Here is a 15,030-nt window from a genome sequence, read left to right as displayed (position 1 = left end):
CCCACCCTCTGGAACGAACTACCCCCAGAGATCCGGGTGATCCCGGATCTCCCCTCCTTCCGCCGCGCCCTAAAGACATGGCTCTTCCAACAAGCGGGATTGGCCTAGGGAATTTTAGTGGGGTTTTTAAGAGAAATTTTAATTATATAGGCCATAGCAAATATTTCTTTTTAATTCGGTTTTAAATTAGGTATTTATTCTAGCATTGGTTTTATAAGGCTGTTAGCCGCCCTGAGTCCGGTAAGGAGAAGGGCGGGATATAAATCGAATAAATAAATAAATAAATAAATAAATAAATAAATAAATCCCACCCCTAACATGTATAGAACAAACTGATCTCTAATTGGGCGAGATCCCATTGGTATTTACACGGTTACACGGGAATAAATCCCCATGATCCCATAGCAATTACGTTGTGAAGGATTTTCTTGCTCTGGCAAACTATTAAAATTTACCACCAGAGGGCTTCTTCCCACAATGAAATCGTATGGCTCATATTTAAAGCACTCTGGAATAGATCCTGCCTGAAAACCTGCATCTATTGATTCACACTTACTTGGTGCTTCTATGTGCTACATGTATGAATTGGATTACTAGGGGATTATAAGGTCCTTGCCAGTCTAGTTCTCTCCTTTAAAATAACAGCCATGTAGATGCTTCCTGTATGCAGAAAATAGCCCCCCCTCCACAATTACTCCAAATCTCATACTCAGAAGTGTCTGAACAAATTATTTTTATCCCTCAAGGCTTAATACCTACCTGCTTTTGATAATAGCATAGAATCAAACTTGGATTTGGTTATAAATGCTTGTTAGCTTGTGCCTTAAACCAGAGGTCCTTAACCTTTTGGGCACCAGGGACCGGTTCCATGGAGAGGTTTTTCCACGGACCGGAGGGGGTGTAGGTTTGCATGCTGCTTGCATTCTGCAGATGGGGCTTCACTTGTTTTCACAGACTGATTTCTGGCATGCCGTGGACCAGTATCGGTCCACAGATGGGGGGTTGAGGACCCCTGCCTTAAACTATGCTTTTTGCTTTTTTTCTAATTTAAATCTACAGCAGATAACTTGTACTGAATGAGCTCAAATGTTAGAGATATGAAAGAATATGCACATTTACCAAATATACATATGAAATTCTGAATCTATTCTTTTTTTTTGAAATCTCAAGTGCCTTAGCATGGTGTATATGGATATGATCGTATTTCTGATTATTTCATTTACTCTTTTCTGTTTGTTTCAGGGCTATGAAATACCTTCTGAAATGTGCCAGATTATACCAAATGATGTTACAGACAGAATTATTTAAAAACAGTACTTGCCATTTTCTTTTCAGTTCTTTTCCTAATAAATCCAGTGTTCATGTTTTACTTCCAGTACGTATTATAATGAAATGTTTACCTCAAGTGAAAATCTTTACAGTTTTCTGATAATTAAGCCTCCCCTACTTTAAGAATATAGGTATTGTCGGGCTCAAAGTATATAACCATGTACTTTAATTGCTTGTTCATTTTTTTTAAGTTCTTCTGCTTTAGGTTTCACCATCTTGAATCTGTGAAGCCACATCCAATGGATACAATTGCAATATAAAACACAAAAAATATGTATAATGATTGTCTTCTGGAATTGAATCCTGTCTCACTAGTACTTCTCAGTATCCACTTTGACAACTGGACCATACCCTAGAAAACATGATTGCTCTCGTTTTACAATTTTTGTTGCTAGTTGCTAGGGAAGTGCTAATAAACAGCTAGATTTAAATGATAAAACTCATAAACATTTACTAGAAGTTCTTCAAGAACTCTAAATTATGTTGTCATGTAGTTATTAATTTGTTAATTTTAAAACCTGTTACATTTTTTCTATTTGGCACAGCTCTTCAGATGCAGTCCCTGCCCTGTTCCCTAGAATATGCTTCAGGTGTGGGTCCTGCATTAAGATCTTTCACAGTGAAGACTGATGCAAAGATTCCAGGTAGAACCTGTGCAATTTCCCTACCCTCTTTCTGCATTTCTATTACAAAGGTATTAAGTTTCTCTGGTTAATTTCCTATTCCCTTTTCCTCATCAGCTGACACTGGTTTTATCAAAACCTGCCTCCTTTCCTTATTTTCGTCATGGGTGCTAAAGAAAATCTTAACCATTGTTGCTTTCCTTAGATTGTTAAACTGCGTTATTAGCTTTGAGCTTCTATTACAATAGCTTTAAATAATCCTTTGAATTAATTCCCTTACCACATAGGCTATGTCATCTCAAACAAAATGTAAGATCCTAATTCAGCTTCAGAAATATGAGCAAGGATTATATTTCATCCACATTTTGACTAAACTAGATAAATGTAACTATTTAGCCTGGGCTAGGATGAAAGTAGACAGTGAAACTATTAGTGTAGCATTGCATTGAAGAAAACATTTGGTTAGCAAATGGGATCTTTTTTCTATTCATACAAAATACTTTACACATACATTCTCTCTCTCTCTCTCTCTCTCTCTCTCTCTCTCTCTCTCTCTCTCTCTCTCTCTCTCTCTCTCACACACACACACACACACACACACACACACACACACGTATAAACAACTTGGTCTAGTTATAGCATTGGTGCTGTAGCATGTTTATTGTTACTATTTATTCATGTTCCACTTATCAACATCTTTCCTAAAGGATATCTAGTCTGAATAATAGCTACCTCCATTACTGCCTTTATAAAAAGAAATGCATTGTCTGTAGTACAACATGATGTTTTATTTTATAATTAAGAACTGACAAATATTTTATATTCAAGTTATTATTTTTAGGGCTGTGCAAACAGTTCGTAAGGGGTACTTTACAATATTTGGAGGCACCCCTCTTCCTGTTGTAAAGCAGCAACCTCCTTTAGACGCTTTGCATAGCCTTACTATTTCTTGTAAAAATCACAGAATTTCACAGCCTTTTACAATTGAATAATCTTTATGGCTTAAATATCGTAAATACTGAGAAGTATTATCCTTAACCTACAAACATAGAAGTTAAAATCTACCTATGTAGTTTATCTGGATTTTCAATTCTTTTCTCATAATTTCAGCCACTGTTTGGCTGACAGATATTTAAGATATATATTTTGGCTGTTGTATACACTATAAACTATTTTTTTTGAGGACCCAAGCTATTGATTTAGACCTACAAGGAGGTAATCTTGTAATAGTAGAAAGGAATAATGCTCTGATATCTATTACCCAAAGTTTAAAAGGAAATTATAACATAAGGAAAGATAACTTTAGTACAAGAAGGGATTGAGCAGTGAAGAAATAAGGAAGATAGTGATTTCCTATCTGTAGTAATTGTGGGGGATACATTCTGCTATTATGCTTTACACAGCACTGTCGGCATACCTGATATTTTATGAACAGAAAGAAATCTCTGTTCTTTACTAGAAATAGACTTAAGGGAGATGAAATGAGGGAAAGAGTAGAAGAACATTTAAATATGAAATGCAACACTAAGTACTACATTGCCAAAGAGTTACACAGGTAATTTTGCTTTCCCTTTGTTTACACTTTTGATAGGATTTTTCCTAAATGTAAGTGCATATATAGTCATATTATAGTTTGTGTTTTGAAAGAAAATACAGTATACTATACGGTTAGAAGAATTATTTTTTTCAAGGAAAAAAAATGACAATTGTGTTACCTGCTATAGGAGGTCCAACAATAACTCCGAGCCCAGCAATGAATGAGGCAAGTCCCAAGGCACTGTGAAATCTGGCTGCACCAACAAGATCTACCTGTTAAAGGAACCAGTATTTATTAGTTACAGCGATAAAAAAAAAGATCACATATTGTTGTTAACTGTTTCTATTTGTGATAGCTAAGCTCTTAGTAACAAATTTGTGACACAACTGGTGGGACAGGCATGTCACGTGACATATTTGGCAAAAATCCACTCTTACAGATTTTGTTTCCTAGACTTCCAGTATTGATCAATATTGATCAATTGACTAGAGGTAAAACCAAGTTGAAGCATGTTATACAAAAAAAAAGTCTATCCCTTATTAAACATTCATACATACACATTTTAATACTGTATAAAAGTGAACTGTTGGTTTCAGGTTATGAACAGCATCTCTTAAAGAAGCTAAAATTTCAGATGCCCTGGAGGCTGCCAAAGCATCCTGGTGATATTGTTAATACAGGTTTCAATTCTACATAGTACAAAGTATATATTGAATGCAAACTGAACTCAAAAGGCCAAGTGTTGAAGACCAAGGAGGTTAAGTCCAAATATATTTTAGGGGGTTTAGCTTTCCATAAATATTTCTCATTAATTAGTCTGTATGAAGTATTTATTGGAAATTAGCATTGTTTTTGGTTTCAGTACACTGATATGAGATGCTGTGAATGGGTTGAAGAGGATTACAATCCAGGAAACGCAGGTTAGGAGGATGCAAATCTGATAAATGAATAATTAGTTTGAAGAAATAGAAACAGCATGTCTTCAGTCTGGAGCTGCTTTTTCTTTTAAAACCTAGTAGTAAATACGTTATTTTAAAAACAGCATTTTTTTTTGAGTCAGTGTTAATTCTTGGCAACTATCTGAACTAGTGCCTGCAGTTTTCTTGGCAAGATTTCAGAAGTGACTTGCCATTACCATCTTAGGCAGACTGGTTCCCAGCAGGACTAAAACTCACAGTCTCCTGCTTTTTAGCCCAATACCTTAACCCTTCCATCAAACTGGCTCTTAAAGTAGCAGTAACCTAATAAAAATATTGGTCTTAAGATCAGTGTTTATGGAGATCCTCAATCATCCAGGTCATGGTTGTCCCAAAGGTGCTTTTCCTAAAGGCAACTTTCTTGGGATTTTTTCCCTTGAAAATGTTTCACTTCTCATCCAAGAAACTTCTTCAGTTCTGACTTAAAACTGAAGAAGCTTCTTACATGAGAAGCAAAATGTTTTCAAGGAAAAAAACCCCAAGAAAGTGCAGATCAGTGCTTAACTGATAATAACTTAGGATTGGTAAAATGTATTTTCAGTGTTTCTGTGCAGTTCTTTCTCTAAATTCATCTTTCTGACTGTACCTGAAACATGCAATTCTCCAGTTCTCTAGCATTGTCTGAATTGAAGCAGATTTCATCATTTGGAAATGTAAAGTGCTACTGTTCTAATATTTTCATTGTTCAATTACTTTTTCCCACTTACCAGTACAAGAAACAGCAGTGCAAGATATCCACCACTGAAAATGGCAAAAATTACAGAGTAACTCATAAGTAATGGGAAGGTTGTAGCCAGTGGACACAGCAGATTAGTGACCCCACAAAGAATGAGGTATGTTTTATGGTAATTATATGTCTTGGTCCAGTTTTGATGAGCAATCCAGCCAGAGACCAGTAAACTGACTGTCTCTACTATCCCTAAAAGAAAACAGAACAAAAACACATAATGATTTCTGAAATAGAAGTTCTTTGGGTGCTAAATAAGGATCAAAAGGAAGGAACCGGCATTTTGTAAATTTCTAAAGTCACCTAAGTCACCAATATAGCACCTGTGGACATAAATATACCTAGCAATAATATCTATGTCCTAGTATCAGATTTTTGTACTATCTAATTTTATTTTGTATTATTTTAATTAAAACAATAAACAGGAAAAAATCATGCTGCAAAACACCACAAGGAGCCATATAGTAAATATTTATGAAGTGGTTTATAAACTGTCATTCCAAGTCTTAGGGTAACCAGATTGTTCTAATTCACATGAAGCAAAAAATAACCTGCAAAACTGGAAAAATAAAAATAATCACTCTGGCAATTTAGAATGTCCTTTTCTGTACTAATTTTAGACTTGCTGTTAGATGCTCACACTGCTTGGCTGTGGTCTCTGTCAGATTTCTTATCTGAGTGGTAAGTCTTCCATCCATTCATATTTTCAGTTCTATCATTATCAAGATCCAATATCAAATTCCTGGTGACCCTCATTCTCCCTCATGTCTCAAAAATTGCCCAGTACATTGTATGAAAAATTCTTGGATGCTATAGTGAACAGCTTTTCACAATTAGAAGACTGTTTTTTTCCTTTTTTTTCCTTCAGCTCCACATTAGATTGGCTAAAGCCCAGTACACTGAATTATATGAACACTACATTTTTGCTATATTTTTGTTAGGCGTATACAGCTGAAGTTTTGTTTCTATCTGATACATTCATATCTGAGAATTCTGAACATTTTCTTTTATGTTTAAACTGCATGCTTATTCACAAGCTCTGGTCAGTAATTTTGTGGCAAAATGTTTTGTTAAATGAAATTGGAGTTTAGAATCTGGAGTAATAACTCTTACTTTCCTCATCCGCCAAATTGGTAAGTTCCCATGCTACATAAGCTGCTTGGTTTCGCCTCAAGAGTATCCATCAGCAGGTGTAAAATAGATTTGGCTCTGACACCTCGGTTTCTTAACCCCTATTCTGCATCAGTGTTTCCAAGCAAAATTGAAAGGGTTGTTTTAAATTGAAAATGAATAACTAATAAAGTTGCTTTAACTATTGGTTTATCTCCTAAGAATAATATGTAATAAAGATGAAAGCAGTTTTGTACTGAGGTGATTTTTTTTAATGCTAATAAAATTTAAGAACTTATTTTGTTGTTAAAATGGTTTTCCAAAACTATACATAATTATAGAAACACGTCTTTGAGAAAAAGGTCTTAATAGTTACAGCATAACCATATTTCGTAAAGCTATATATTAAAATATTTTTTCCAATGTTACGTTGTAATTTCTCCTTCACTGCAGCATTCATCTGATAATGGAGTTAAAGTTTTGAATTTGAATCAACACACATGCCTTGATTTCTTTTGTGTTGACTTTTAAGCCATAAACAATTATACATTTTGATGTGCTCTATATGTAATTAGTGATTACATAATTAATATCAGTGATTGCTAATGGTGACATTTTACAAGAAACATTTTAAAAGTTCGAGATTTTTCTTACCAGCTACTAATATGATGTAAGCAGTATCCATTGGGTCAATACCCAATGTTTTGGCTCTGGCTGCAAGATGGAAAGTTGGGATAAAATAGGCAAGTTGACTAAAGAGAAAAGACCATGTGAAAATAAAAAAGAAGGGATTTTTCAAGTGAGAAACAATAAGATGGCATTGCTTCTGGATAAAATGCTGTACCCTGGATTTTCCTTTCTCATTTGATTGGATGCAACTTTGATCACCAGTTTGGTTATCATTCTTGTAGGTGTCCACACAACTATTTTTATGTGACATTTCAGAAAGCTTGTAATTAATTGGGGCTAAGTTATCAGGCTGTTGTAGGTTGTGTAATTTAGCACATTCTTGATTGGGAGGATCCAGTATGTTCAATTCTCTGGTGCAGATTTTATCTAGGCTGCTTTTGAAAGTCTCTGGAAGCATACTTAGTGCAACTATTTGACCTTCACTTTTAGGACCGATGCCTCTGGTTTTTTTCTTATAAACTGGCCGTAGTAGCAGGCTAGAAGGGACAAGGTTCAACACAATGCCGCCATATATCAATAAGAAACCTGAATGAATGGGAAAAGATAATATTTTTAAAAATCATTTTCTAAAAATCATTACAGTCGTAGAACTAATTAGCATATGGATAAATATTCCTTCCACTTTTCAGGGCTATTTATTTTGGTAATTTTTCAAGCAGTATTCCACAATTTCCTTATTCCCCGTGCTGTATAGAATCTACTTCCAGCATTGCTTGAAATTATGTCAAAGCTTTTATTCTTGCCGAAAGAGACAAAAATGAACGCCATTAGTATTAGATATGATAAATATCACTTTAAGTGAATAACAATAATAATAATGCATTTGACAATCCTCAGATTGTCCATCATTCCGAGATGTCCCTCCCTAATCACTGATGAATGCCCTAAGCCAGTATTAACCTTTATATTTATACTAAGTGAAATTTAAAAGAAAATTTAAAAAAAATGTTTTCTAGCTATTTAAAATGAACCTTTGTTTTAATCTCTAAAATGATATTTTGATAGTATTTATTTCCCATGTGTCTGAGGTGATACACGAATAGCAATAACTCAGTTTCTGTAACTCTTTCTAAAATTGTCCTTTCAAAAAATCAGAGCAATTAAAATAGAAAATCTAAAGCACAATGCATATTTCCTTTTGTATGGAAACTAAGGTAGGCTTAAAGTAGATTTCTCATTTCATTTATATCACTGAGAAGAAATTGAATGACTGAAAGAGAATGAGAATTCAGTTATTATTTGACTGTAATGTTAAGTTTAATGTCAATGTGAGCTTAAATGGACTCCAGAAGATGGTAGAGGACAGGAAGGCCTGGAGGAACATTGTCCATGGGGTCACAATGGGTCGGACACGACTTCGCAACTAACAACAACAACTTTCACATATTAACAGTGTGAATATGTAAGGAATGAAGATGACTAACCTTGCCAACTGTACATTTCTATAAGGAATTGAACAAGTGGTGTTAGCACAACACTCAGCCCCATTCCTGAGCGGCCAATTGCATTGGCTAGAGCCAGGTATCTCCTGAAGTACTTAATTACCATGACAGCAGCTATCTGATATAACAGACAAAAACCCAGCCCTAAAGAAAGAAAACATCATGAGCAGGGGCAGAATCTTCTGTAGGAATGTGTTTTTTATTTCATTTAATTAAAGCCTTTCATAAGTACAAATAGTGAATCGTCCAAATACACAAAGCTTCCAGATGGACGGTTCTTAACTTTGAAGCAATTGTATTTTAGTCTTTAATTTTTTTCCCATAACAAGATTAATAATTACTTCAAACAATGCTGTTGGAAATAAAAGGGGAAAAATTGGATTGTTGACTGATAGTGATGCATTCTAGAAATCCTTACTAATAGTCACAAACAGATCTCTAGTCTGAGATTTGGTAAATTTATTTTGAATGCAGTAATCCTTAATTTGAAATGATGTCACTTTACAAAGGAGTAACTCAGTTCCTGAAGTAGTACACATTTAAGGACCATAACTGATACGTAGTAAGGTATCAGTTATGGTCCTTAAATGTGTACTACTTCAGGACTTTGACTACTGTCAAAGACTTAATCTTTAGAATAAAATACATATAACAGACATGGAAACCTTAAAACCCTGGATAACCATTGCCTCATCAGAAGCAGCACCATGCCATCATACTGTATATAATATTGCAATGTGGTTCAATATCTGACCAGCTTCTTAATATGAAGTGATATAAAGGTAAGAATATATTTCTAACAATAGCAATATAAGAAAAGCTTTTGTGGTATTTTATCTTTGTACCTGTCTCCAATACAAGCATTCAGTTTAATCAAAAACTCTTAAAGTTTTAAGAACAATGTAAAGAAATACGCCTTGCCTCAGGTAAGCAATTATTCATGCCCCTCAAAAGATGATGCAATAAGGAACGAACTAAACACCATGGTTTTAAGTATTCTCTAATTGCTTAAGGACAGAACATCAACTTAAGATAGTTAGTTGTAGTAGCATTCCATTTAACAGCCTCAAGTTTGTAGCTTGGATTTAATGCACAAAATCTTTTGGATCCTGTTATTGTCCAAAATTCAGACAGAAACAAGATTAAGGATAATATGAATAGTCAACATAGCCAGCTAGCATTAGCATCTGGCATTGCTTCCTTTCTCTTGTCTTTCCTGAAGTATAAAGCCAAGTGTATTTTGGGGCTGGAAATATCTCATTCACCATTTAATGGATTCCTCTTCCCACTTAACAGTCCACTAAAATGAGGGGTTATTTTTTTTGTATTGCATTGAGCTTGTTTCCTATTCTGTTCTGCAGTATTGCCAGTCCAAACAGATTATAGTTCTCTTTGTTAGGGAATAGCTTTATGAAAATGCCCAGAAAATCCAACCTTTGACAATGAGCAGGTGATACAAATTAACTTCATGTATAATTTCAATTTCTGGAAAGTTTCTGTGTGTATGAGGGCTTATTAAATATACTTGAAATGGTACGCTTACCTGTTAGGAATCCCATAGAGACCCAAAGAAAAGGAATGCTTGTGGCCAGTGTGCTAATAAGAAAACCAGCACCAACCAGGAGAGCCCCTAACAAGGAAGTTTTCCGTTCTCCTAGTAGTTCACACACTGTAGTTACTAGAGGTGCTGGAACAGAGCAGATGGAAATTGCCATTAATGATAGCTTGATAAATAGATACTACTTCTGGGATGGGAAAACACTGAGTGGAAAATATTTAAGCTTTAAGGTATTACCAAGCTTCCTATTTTTGTTTATTAAAGTTACATTGGTTTTCATAAAGACCTTGATTTATGAAAACTACACATGAGAACTATAATGTGTGAGTTATGATCAGTAAACAAGATTGGCAAATGATTAAAAACAGAAGGGGAAATAGTTTTAACTCACAGGTATAGATAGGTGATTTGGGGATAGGTGGGTATCTTTGCAAGCACATTTGGCATTCTGAGTAAGAGTACCACCTTCCCCCAGCTCTGGGGGCAAAAATTCACAAATTGGACAACAATCATGAACTGGCCTTATACTGATCTAATCTCAGCCCAGTCCAGCCAAATACGTTTAAGCATGCAATTAAACCCATAGATTGTACTAACCTGCTAGGAATCGAAGTGAGGACATAATGGACCCAATCCAGCTGACATGTTCAGAAGAGCCACCAATATCTTCTTGGACAGCCACAAAGAAAATGGCAAAGTTTTTCAGTGTTCCGATTACAAATACATTTACCTACAAAAGTTATCAGTATCGTATTAATTGAAATGTAAAATGGACTATTAATTGCCACTCCATTGCAAAACTGTAGTGTTGTGTTTAAATGATCAGAGGATGAAACTAGGCACCACACTAGCAGACTCAGCAGAGCCCCAAAGTCCAGCTAGTGTCTGAGAAGAAAAAAAATTAAGGGAAGAGGAATGAATGACCTTTACGAAATCTGTTGGGTCTGCTAAAAAAATGGTAATTTTATGTTTTGGATTACCTTGGCTGAACTATGACCTGTCAGCCTAAATAAAATCACAGAATTTTGTGATGGTGAACAGAGGAAGAGAAGAAACTGCAAAGTTTTCATACAAATTTGTGATAAAGATCAAGCTGAGCAATCCAGGTTTGGCCAAGATGACCAGAAGAGATGAATTCAGATACGATGAGAAATTAAAGCTATGTTTTCAAAAATGGAATGCCCTCAGAACTTAAGCTAAAAAGGAAAAATATATCTGGAAGAAGCATTGGATACACATTATAAACATTAACTATAAGAAGTTCTTGTTTAACAATTGTTTGCAGTTGTGATGGTGATGAAAAAATAACTTTGGAATCAATCCTCACATTTACAACCTTCCCAAGTCTGTAAAGCAAAGGAAATGTGAAATAAATATAAGCACGTAGCAATTTCACCTAGTGACCAAGTAGACTGTCCCAACTGTCACTAAACAAGGACTACCTGTATGAGCAATTCCTGCTTTATGCCAGGGCTCTGTTGGAGAAGCAATTATATAAACCAATTTTTGCACATGAAATCTGCACAACTATATGAAAACGGTAGTCATAATTTTGGTCTGCCATTGGAATTGCACAAACCAAGTTGTGTAAGCCAGGAACTCCTTGAACCTTTGTTTTAAACTCATTTTCATTTCTGAAATGCTTTTTCTTGCTTTCTGTCCTTTATGCTTCTACACAGACATTGCAGACATTGGCTCCAATTCAGCTACACAAATCCATTACTAGGAGGGCCTTCTGATTTTTAAAAGTAATATCTTTGCATCCATACATTCCCACCTTTCCCCCCACCCCGTCCTTTAGCCAGTTAATATCCTTGAATGTGTATTCCCTTAATTCACAAGAATCAAGCTTATTCGAAATTCTTTGGTGGCAGTTTTTTTCAGAAGCTGTTTGAAAGTTCAAATAATAGTGTCAACTGAATCACTTCTGTCTACATCCTGCCTGCACACATTCAAATAATGCCTATTCTCTTGTGCCTCAGTTTCTTTTTCCAGGCATGGCAGATAGCAAATGAGATGGGATGAGTATTTAGCTTGCTATGGAACTGACCCAGTGTCACTGGTGCTGGTGCTGGGGCCACAATAGGGCAGAACATTTTCAATCTCATTTCTAAAAAGAGAAAGGGATGTGACTTAGTCACTGGGCTGACAATGGCAGGGCTTGGCTCTAGCCATTCTATTGTCACCATAGGATAAGTTTGGCCATTAAAAAAATATCCTTAGAAACGTGATTGTGATGAAAGAAAGCACTGTGATGAGGTTTTTTTGGCTTTTCACTTTACAATAAAATCAGTCTCCAACTCAATTAACTCAACAAACCTATACAGCCTAGGCTTTTCTTGGCATTGATTAGCAGTTCTGTGCTAATAAAATTCTAAAGAGCAACATTTCCCTTGCTGCAAAAAACTACATTATAGTGACACAGAGTGCAGGCTGTGCAGTGGTCATGTCTATTCTTTTTAGAAACTATTCTGAGTTAAATAGAACTATTTATTTTTGGCATTTGGATAAGCTTGTTAATCAATCCATTTGTGTCAAAAATGCCATTGGATGGGTGGGGAGAGTGATATAATACCCTTCTCCCTTTGCATTCAGTTTTGCTGCATACATTTCTCTGCCCTTCCCCACGTTTTTCTCTCTCACACTTACACAGCTTTCTGCTTTTCTCCTGTTTCTCTGATATATCACACAAAATATTTGGGCTTTTTGACAAAGCCCATCAGCAGCCCTCAGTGCTGTGGATCCTAGTATCCTTTTGAATCCCCCATGAAAGCTTGGATTTGGCATTCTTTTAGGATAGCTCTATTCCTTTGCAATTGGATGAATCTGGTTGGTAGTGACAATGGAGGAAAGGATGTGCCACAGATCACAGACACAAGGGTATCCTCTCCCCTGTTCTGTTTACATAAAGTGTCCGGGAAAGGTCATCATGTAGTTCAAAGTGAGAGAGGAGGTATTAGGTATATTGATAATACCTAATTGTATATCTCCTCCTTGGGCCAAATGGGAGATGTCCTGATCCAGTGCAAGCAAGGGTGAGTGGCTGTTCACTCAGAAGCCTAGTGATGTCAGGATTATACCATCTTTGACCCTTGAAGTTGTGCTCCTTCAGGGAAAACAGAGTCATAATATTGGGGTTCTCCTAGTTTAGAGTTCCTGGTAAAATAGTAGATATCAGCCATGACTTGGAGGGGATTTGCTCAGCTCTGGTTGAACTGCTAACTGTAGCCCTACCTGCAAGGATGCACTGAGGACAGTTGCTCGCACCCTTGTCATCTTGTTTACTGTAATTCACGCTATATGGGACTGTGCTATTTCCCTTTTCTGTAGGGAACTGTAACACACAACCAAAAGCAAACTTGTGTCAGAGTTAGCCAGATGTCAATTTTTCTAGAGTAGGAATAGAAAACCACCAATTTTCCAGATGTTACTTTCAGCATGATCTGGAGCAGTATACCTAATTGGTAAACCACCTTCATCACAATTGTAACTTTTATATACTGTATACCATGCTTACTATGTCCTTCAAAGTAACACAAACTACTTATTACTAGAGACAATCATAGTTCATTCCATAAGCCAAAATGTCTGGCTAAATGCTAAAACCAAACAAAAATATAGCTAAGCACAGCATATGATTCCAGCTAATAGTTCTGCAATTAAATTCATAGTACTAACTCTAAAGAAACCAGCCTTAGAAAGATGCTACTGTATGGCTCTCGTACTACAATTTGTATTCTTTGATGTTTTCCATTTTGTTAAGAAAGCTGCAAATGTTTGATAAGTTCTTACCAAAGTGCCAACAATTCTTACCCATTCCTGAAGTTCTTTATATAGTTTTAGGTTTTGGCCAGAACATGTTGCAGGCCATCTGAGAAAAATCTCTTTTTTTCTGCAGTATTTTTAAATTTCTACACGCATGATAAAATCAAGTGCCTTTTGTATCTGTCGTGACTTTTAAGCAACACCAAACCACACACTACATAGTACCGGTAACTTTATCTGCTTCTTACTTACTAGAAAAAAGTTGACAACGATCAGCCAGCCCCACCCTCCATCAGGAACTGCTGTGCTATCGGGACCTTCATTGTTTTTATTTTCAACAGATTCTCCATCCTTTTCTGAACTCCAGGCAGTTGCTGCCATTGGCATCATCAGAAATGTAATAGCCAGCACAGTCTGTCTCTCAAAACATGCCAGCACAATTGCTTTAATATGTGCTGCAGGCTTTCAATTTAACCATTAACCACATGTTTTAAAGGCTGACCAAGATGGAACTTTAATTGCTATCTTTTTTAAATTTTTTCCTCCTTTCTGTTAGCGAAGATTGGTGCTACTGTAGCTTGATGGCCCCACCCAGTGCTTTTAAGTAAACAAAGACAGGGCTTTAATGTAGGCTTGCCACGCAATAAAAAGTTGTTCTATAGCCTCTGGATTTTTAAAGATGGGGGTCCTGACAAGCAGACCGGGATCTGATAAAAATAGCCCAAAGTTGTTTCTTTTGTGGTTTGTTAATGTTTGCACGACCTGTTGCTGCTTCCTCTTTATTCCCTCTCTTCTCTTTTCTCTTAGGCACACCATTCAGTTCAGCTTAGTTTGCCAGCTCACTTGTAACGGTTTTGGTCAGCAAGGGACAGAGAGAGAGGAGTGTAATCTTTCCCCTAGCAACAGTGCAATTAAAGTGAAGGTTTTTATTTTTAAAAAAAACAAACATAGTTTCATCCATTTTTCTAACCAGCAATTATGCATTGTTTAACTTCCTAGTAAGTACATTTATACATTAAAAAAATTAAAGGGAACTGCTTTAAAAGTTAACTTGTGCAAATATTCAAAACTGTTACTAATGGATGAGCTTATATTTGATACAAGATGAACAGGGCTTCCTAGTACATTTCTTTGTTAAAGAGTCCTGTCCCATCAAAAGGCTTCAGTTGTGTTACACGTTATTTGTATTCATTTTTGTTGTTAAACATACAAATCTACCCCACCAAAGTATAGTCAGTAAAACAATTTTGTAGATCATAACTTAAAACTGTA

The 15,030-nt window shown here is 35.8% G+C and overlaps 1 protein-coding gene across 1 annotated transcript in view; it reads right to left on the bottom strand.

Annotated features, from left to right (window-relative positions):
* Positions 1–14,145, bottom strand: part of SLC16A4 (solute carrier family 16 member 4) — a 20,814-nt gene extending 6,669 nt beyond the window's left edge. The window contains exons 1-7 of the mRNA XM_029283894.1: positions 14,011–14,145; positions 10,591–10,723; positions 9,979–10,122; positions 8,418–8,579; positions 6,958–7,518; positions 5,174–5,385; positions 3,668–3,761 (exon numbers count right to left, since the gene is read on the bottom strand). Of these exons, the coding sequence (XP_029139727.1) occupies positions 3,668–3,761; positions 5,174–5,385; positions 6,958–7,518; positions 8,418–8,579; positions 9,979–10,122; positions 10,591–10,723; positions 14,011–14,145 (1,441 nt within the window). The remainder of the gene's footprint in view (positions 1–3,667; positions 3,762–5,173; positions 5,386–6,957; positions 7,519–8,417; positions 8,580–9,978; positions 10,123–10,590; positions 10,724–14,010) is intronic.
* Positions 14,146–15,030: the final 885 nt, after the last annotated feature.

This window comes from Protobothrops mucrosquamatus, unplaced genomic scaffold (assembly GCF_001527695.2).
Source record: "Protobothrops mucrosquamatus isolate PMUCROS unplaced genomic scaffold, P.Mucros_1.0 scaffold267, whole genome shotgun sequence".
NCBI classification, from domain to species: Eukaryota; Metazoa; Chordata; class Lepidosauria; order Squamata; family Viperidae; genus Protobothrops; species Protobothrops mucrosquamatus.
Note: the sequence above shows the minus strand (reverse complement) of the source record. Positions and strands in the feature narration are given on the sequence as shown.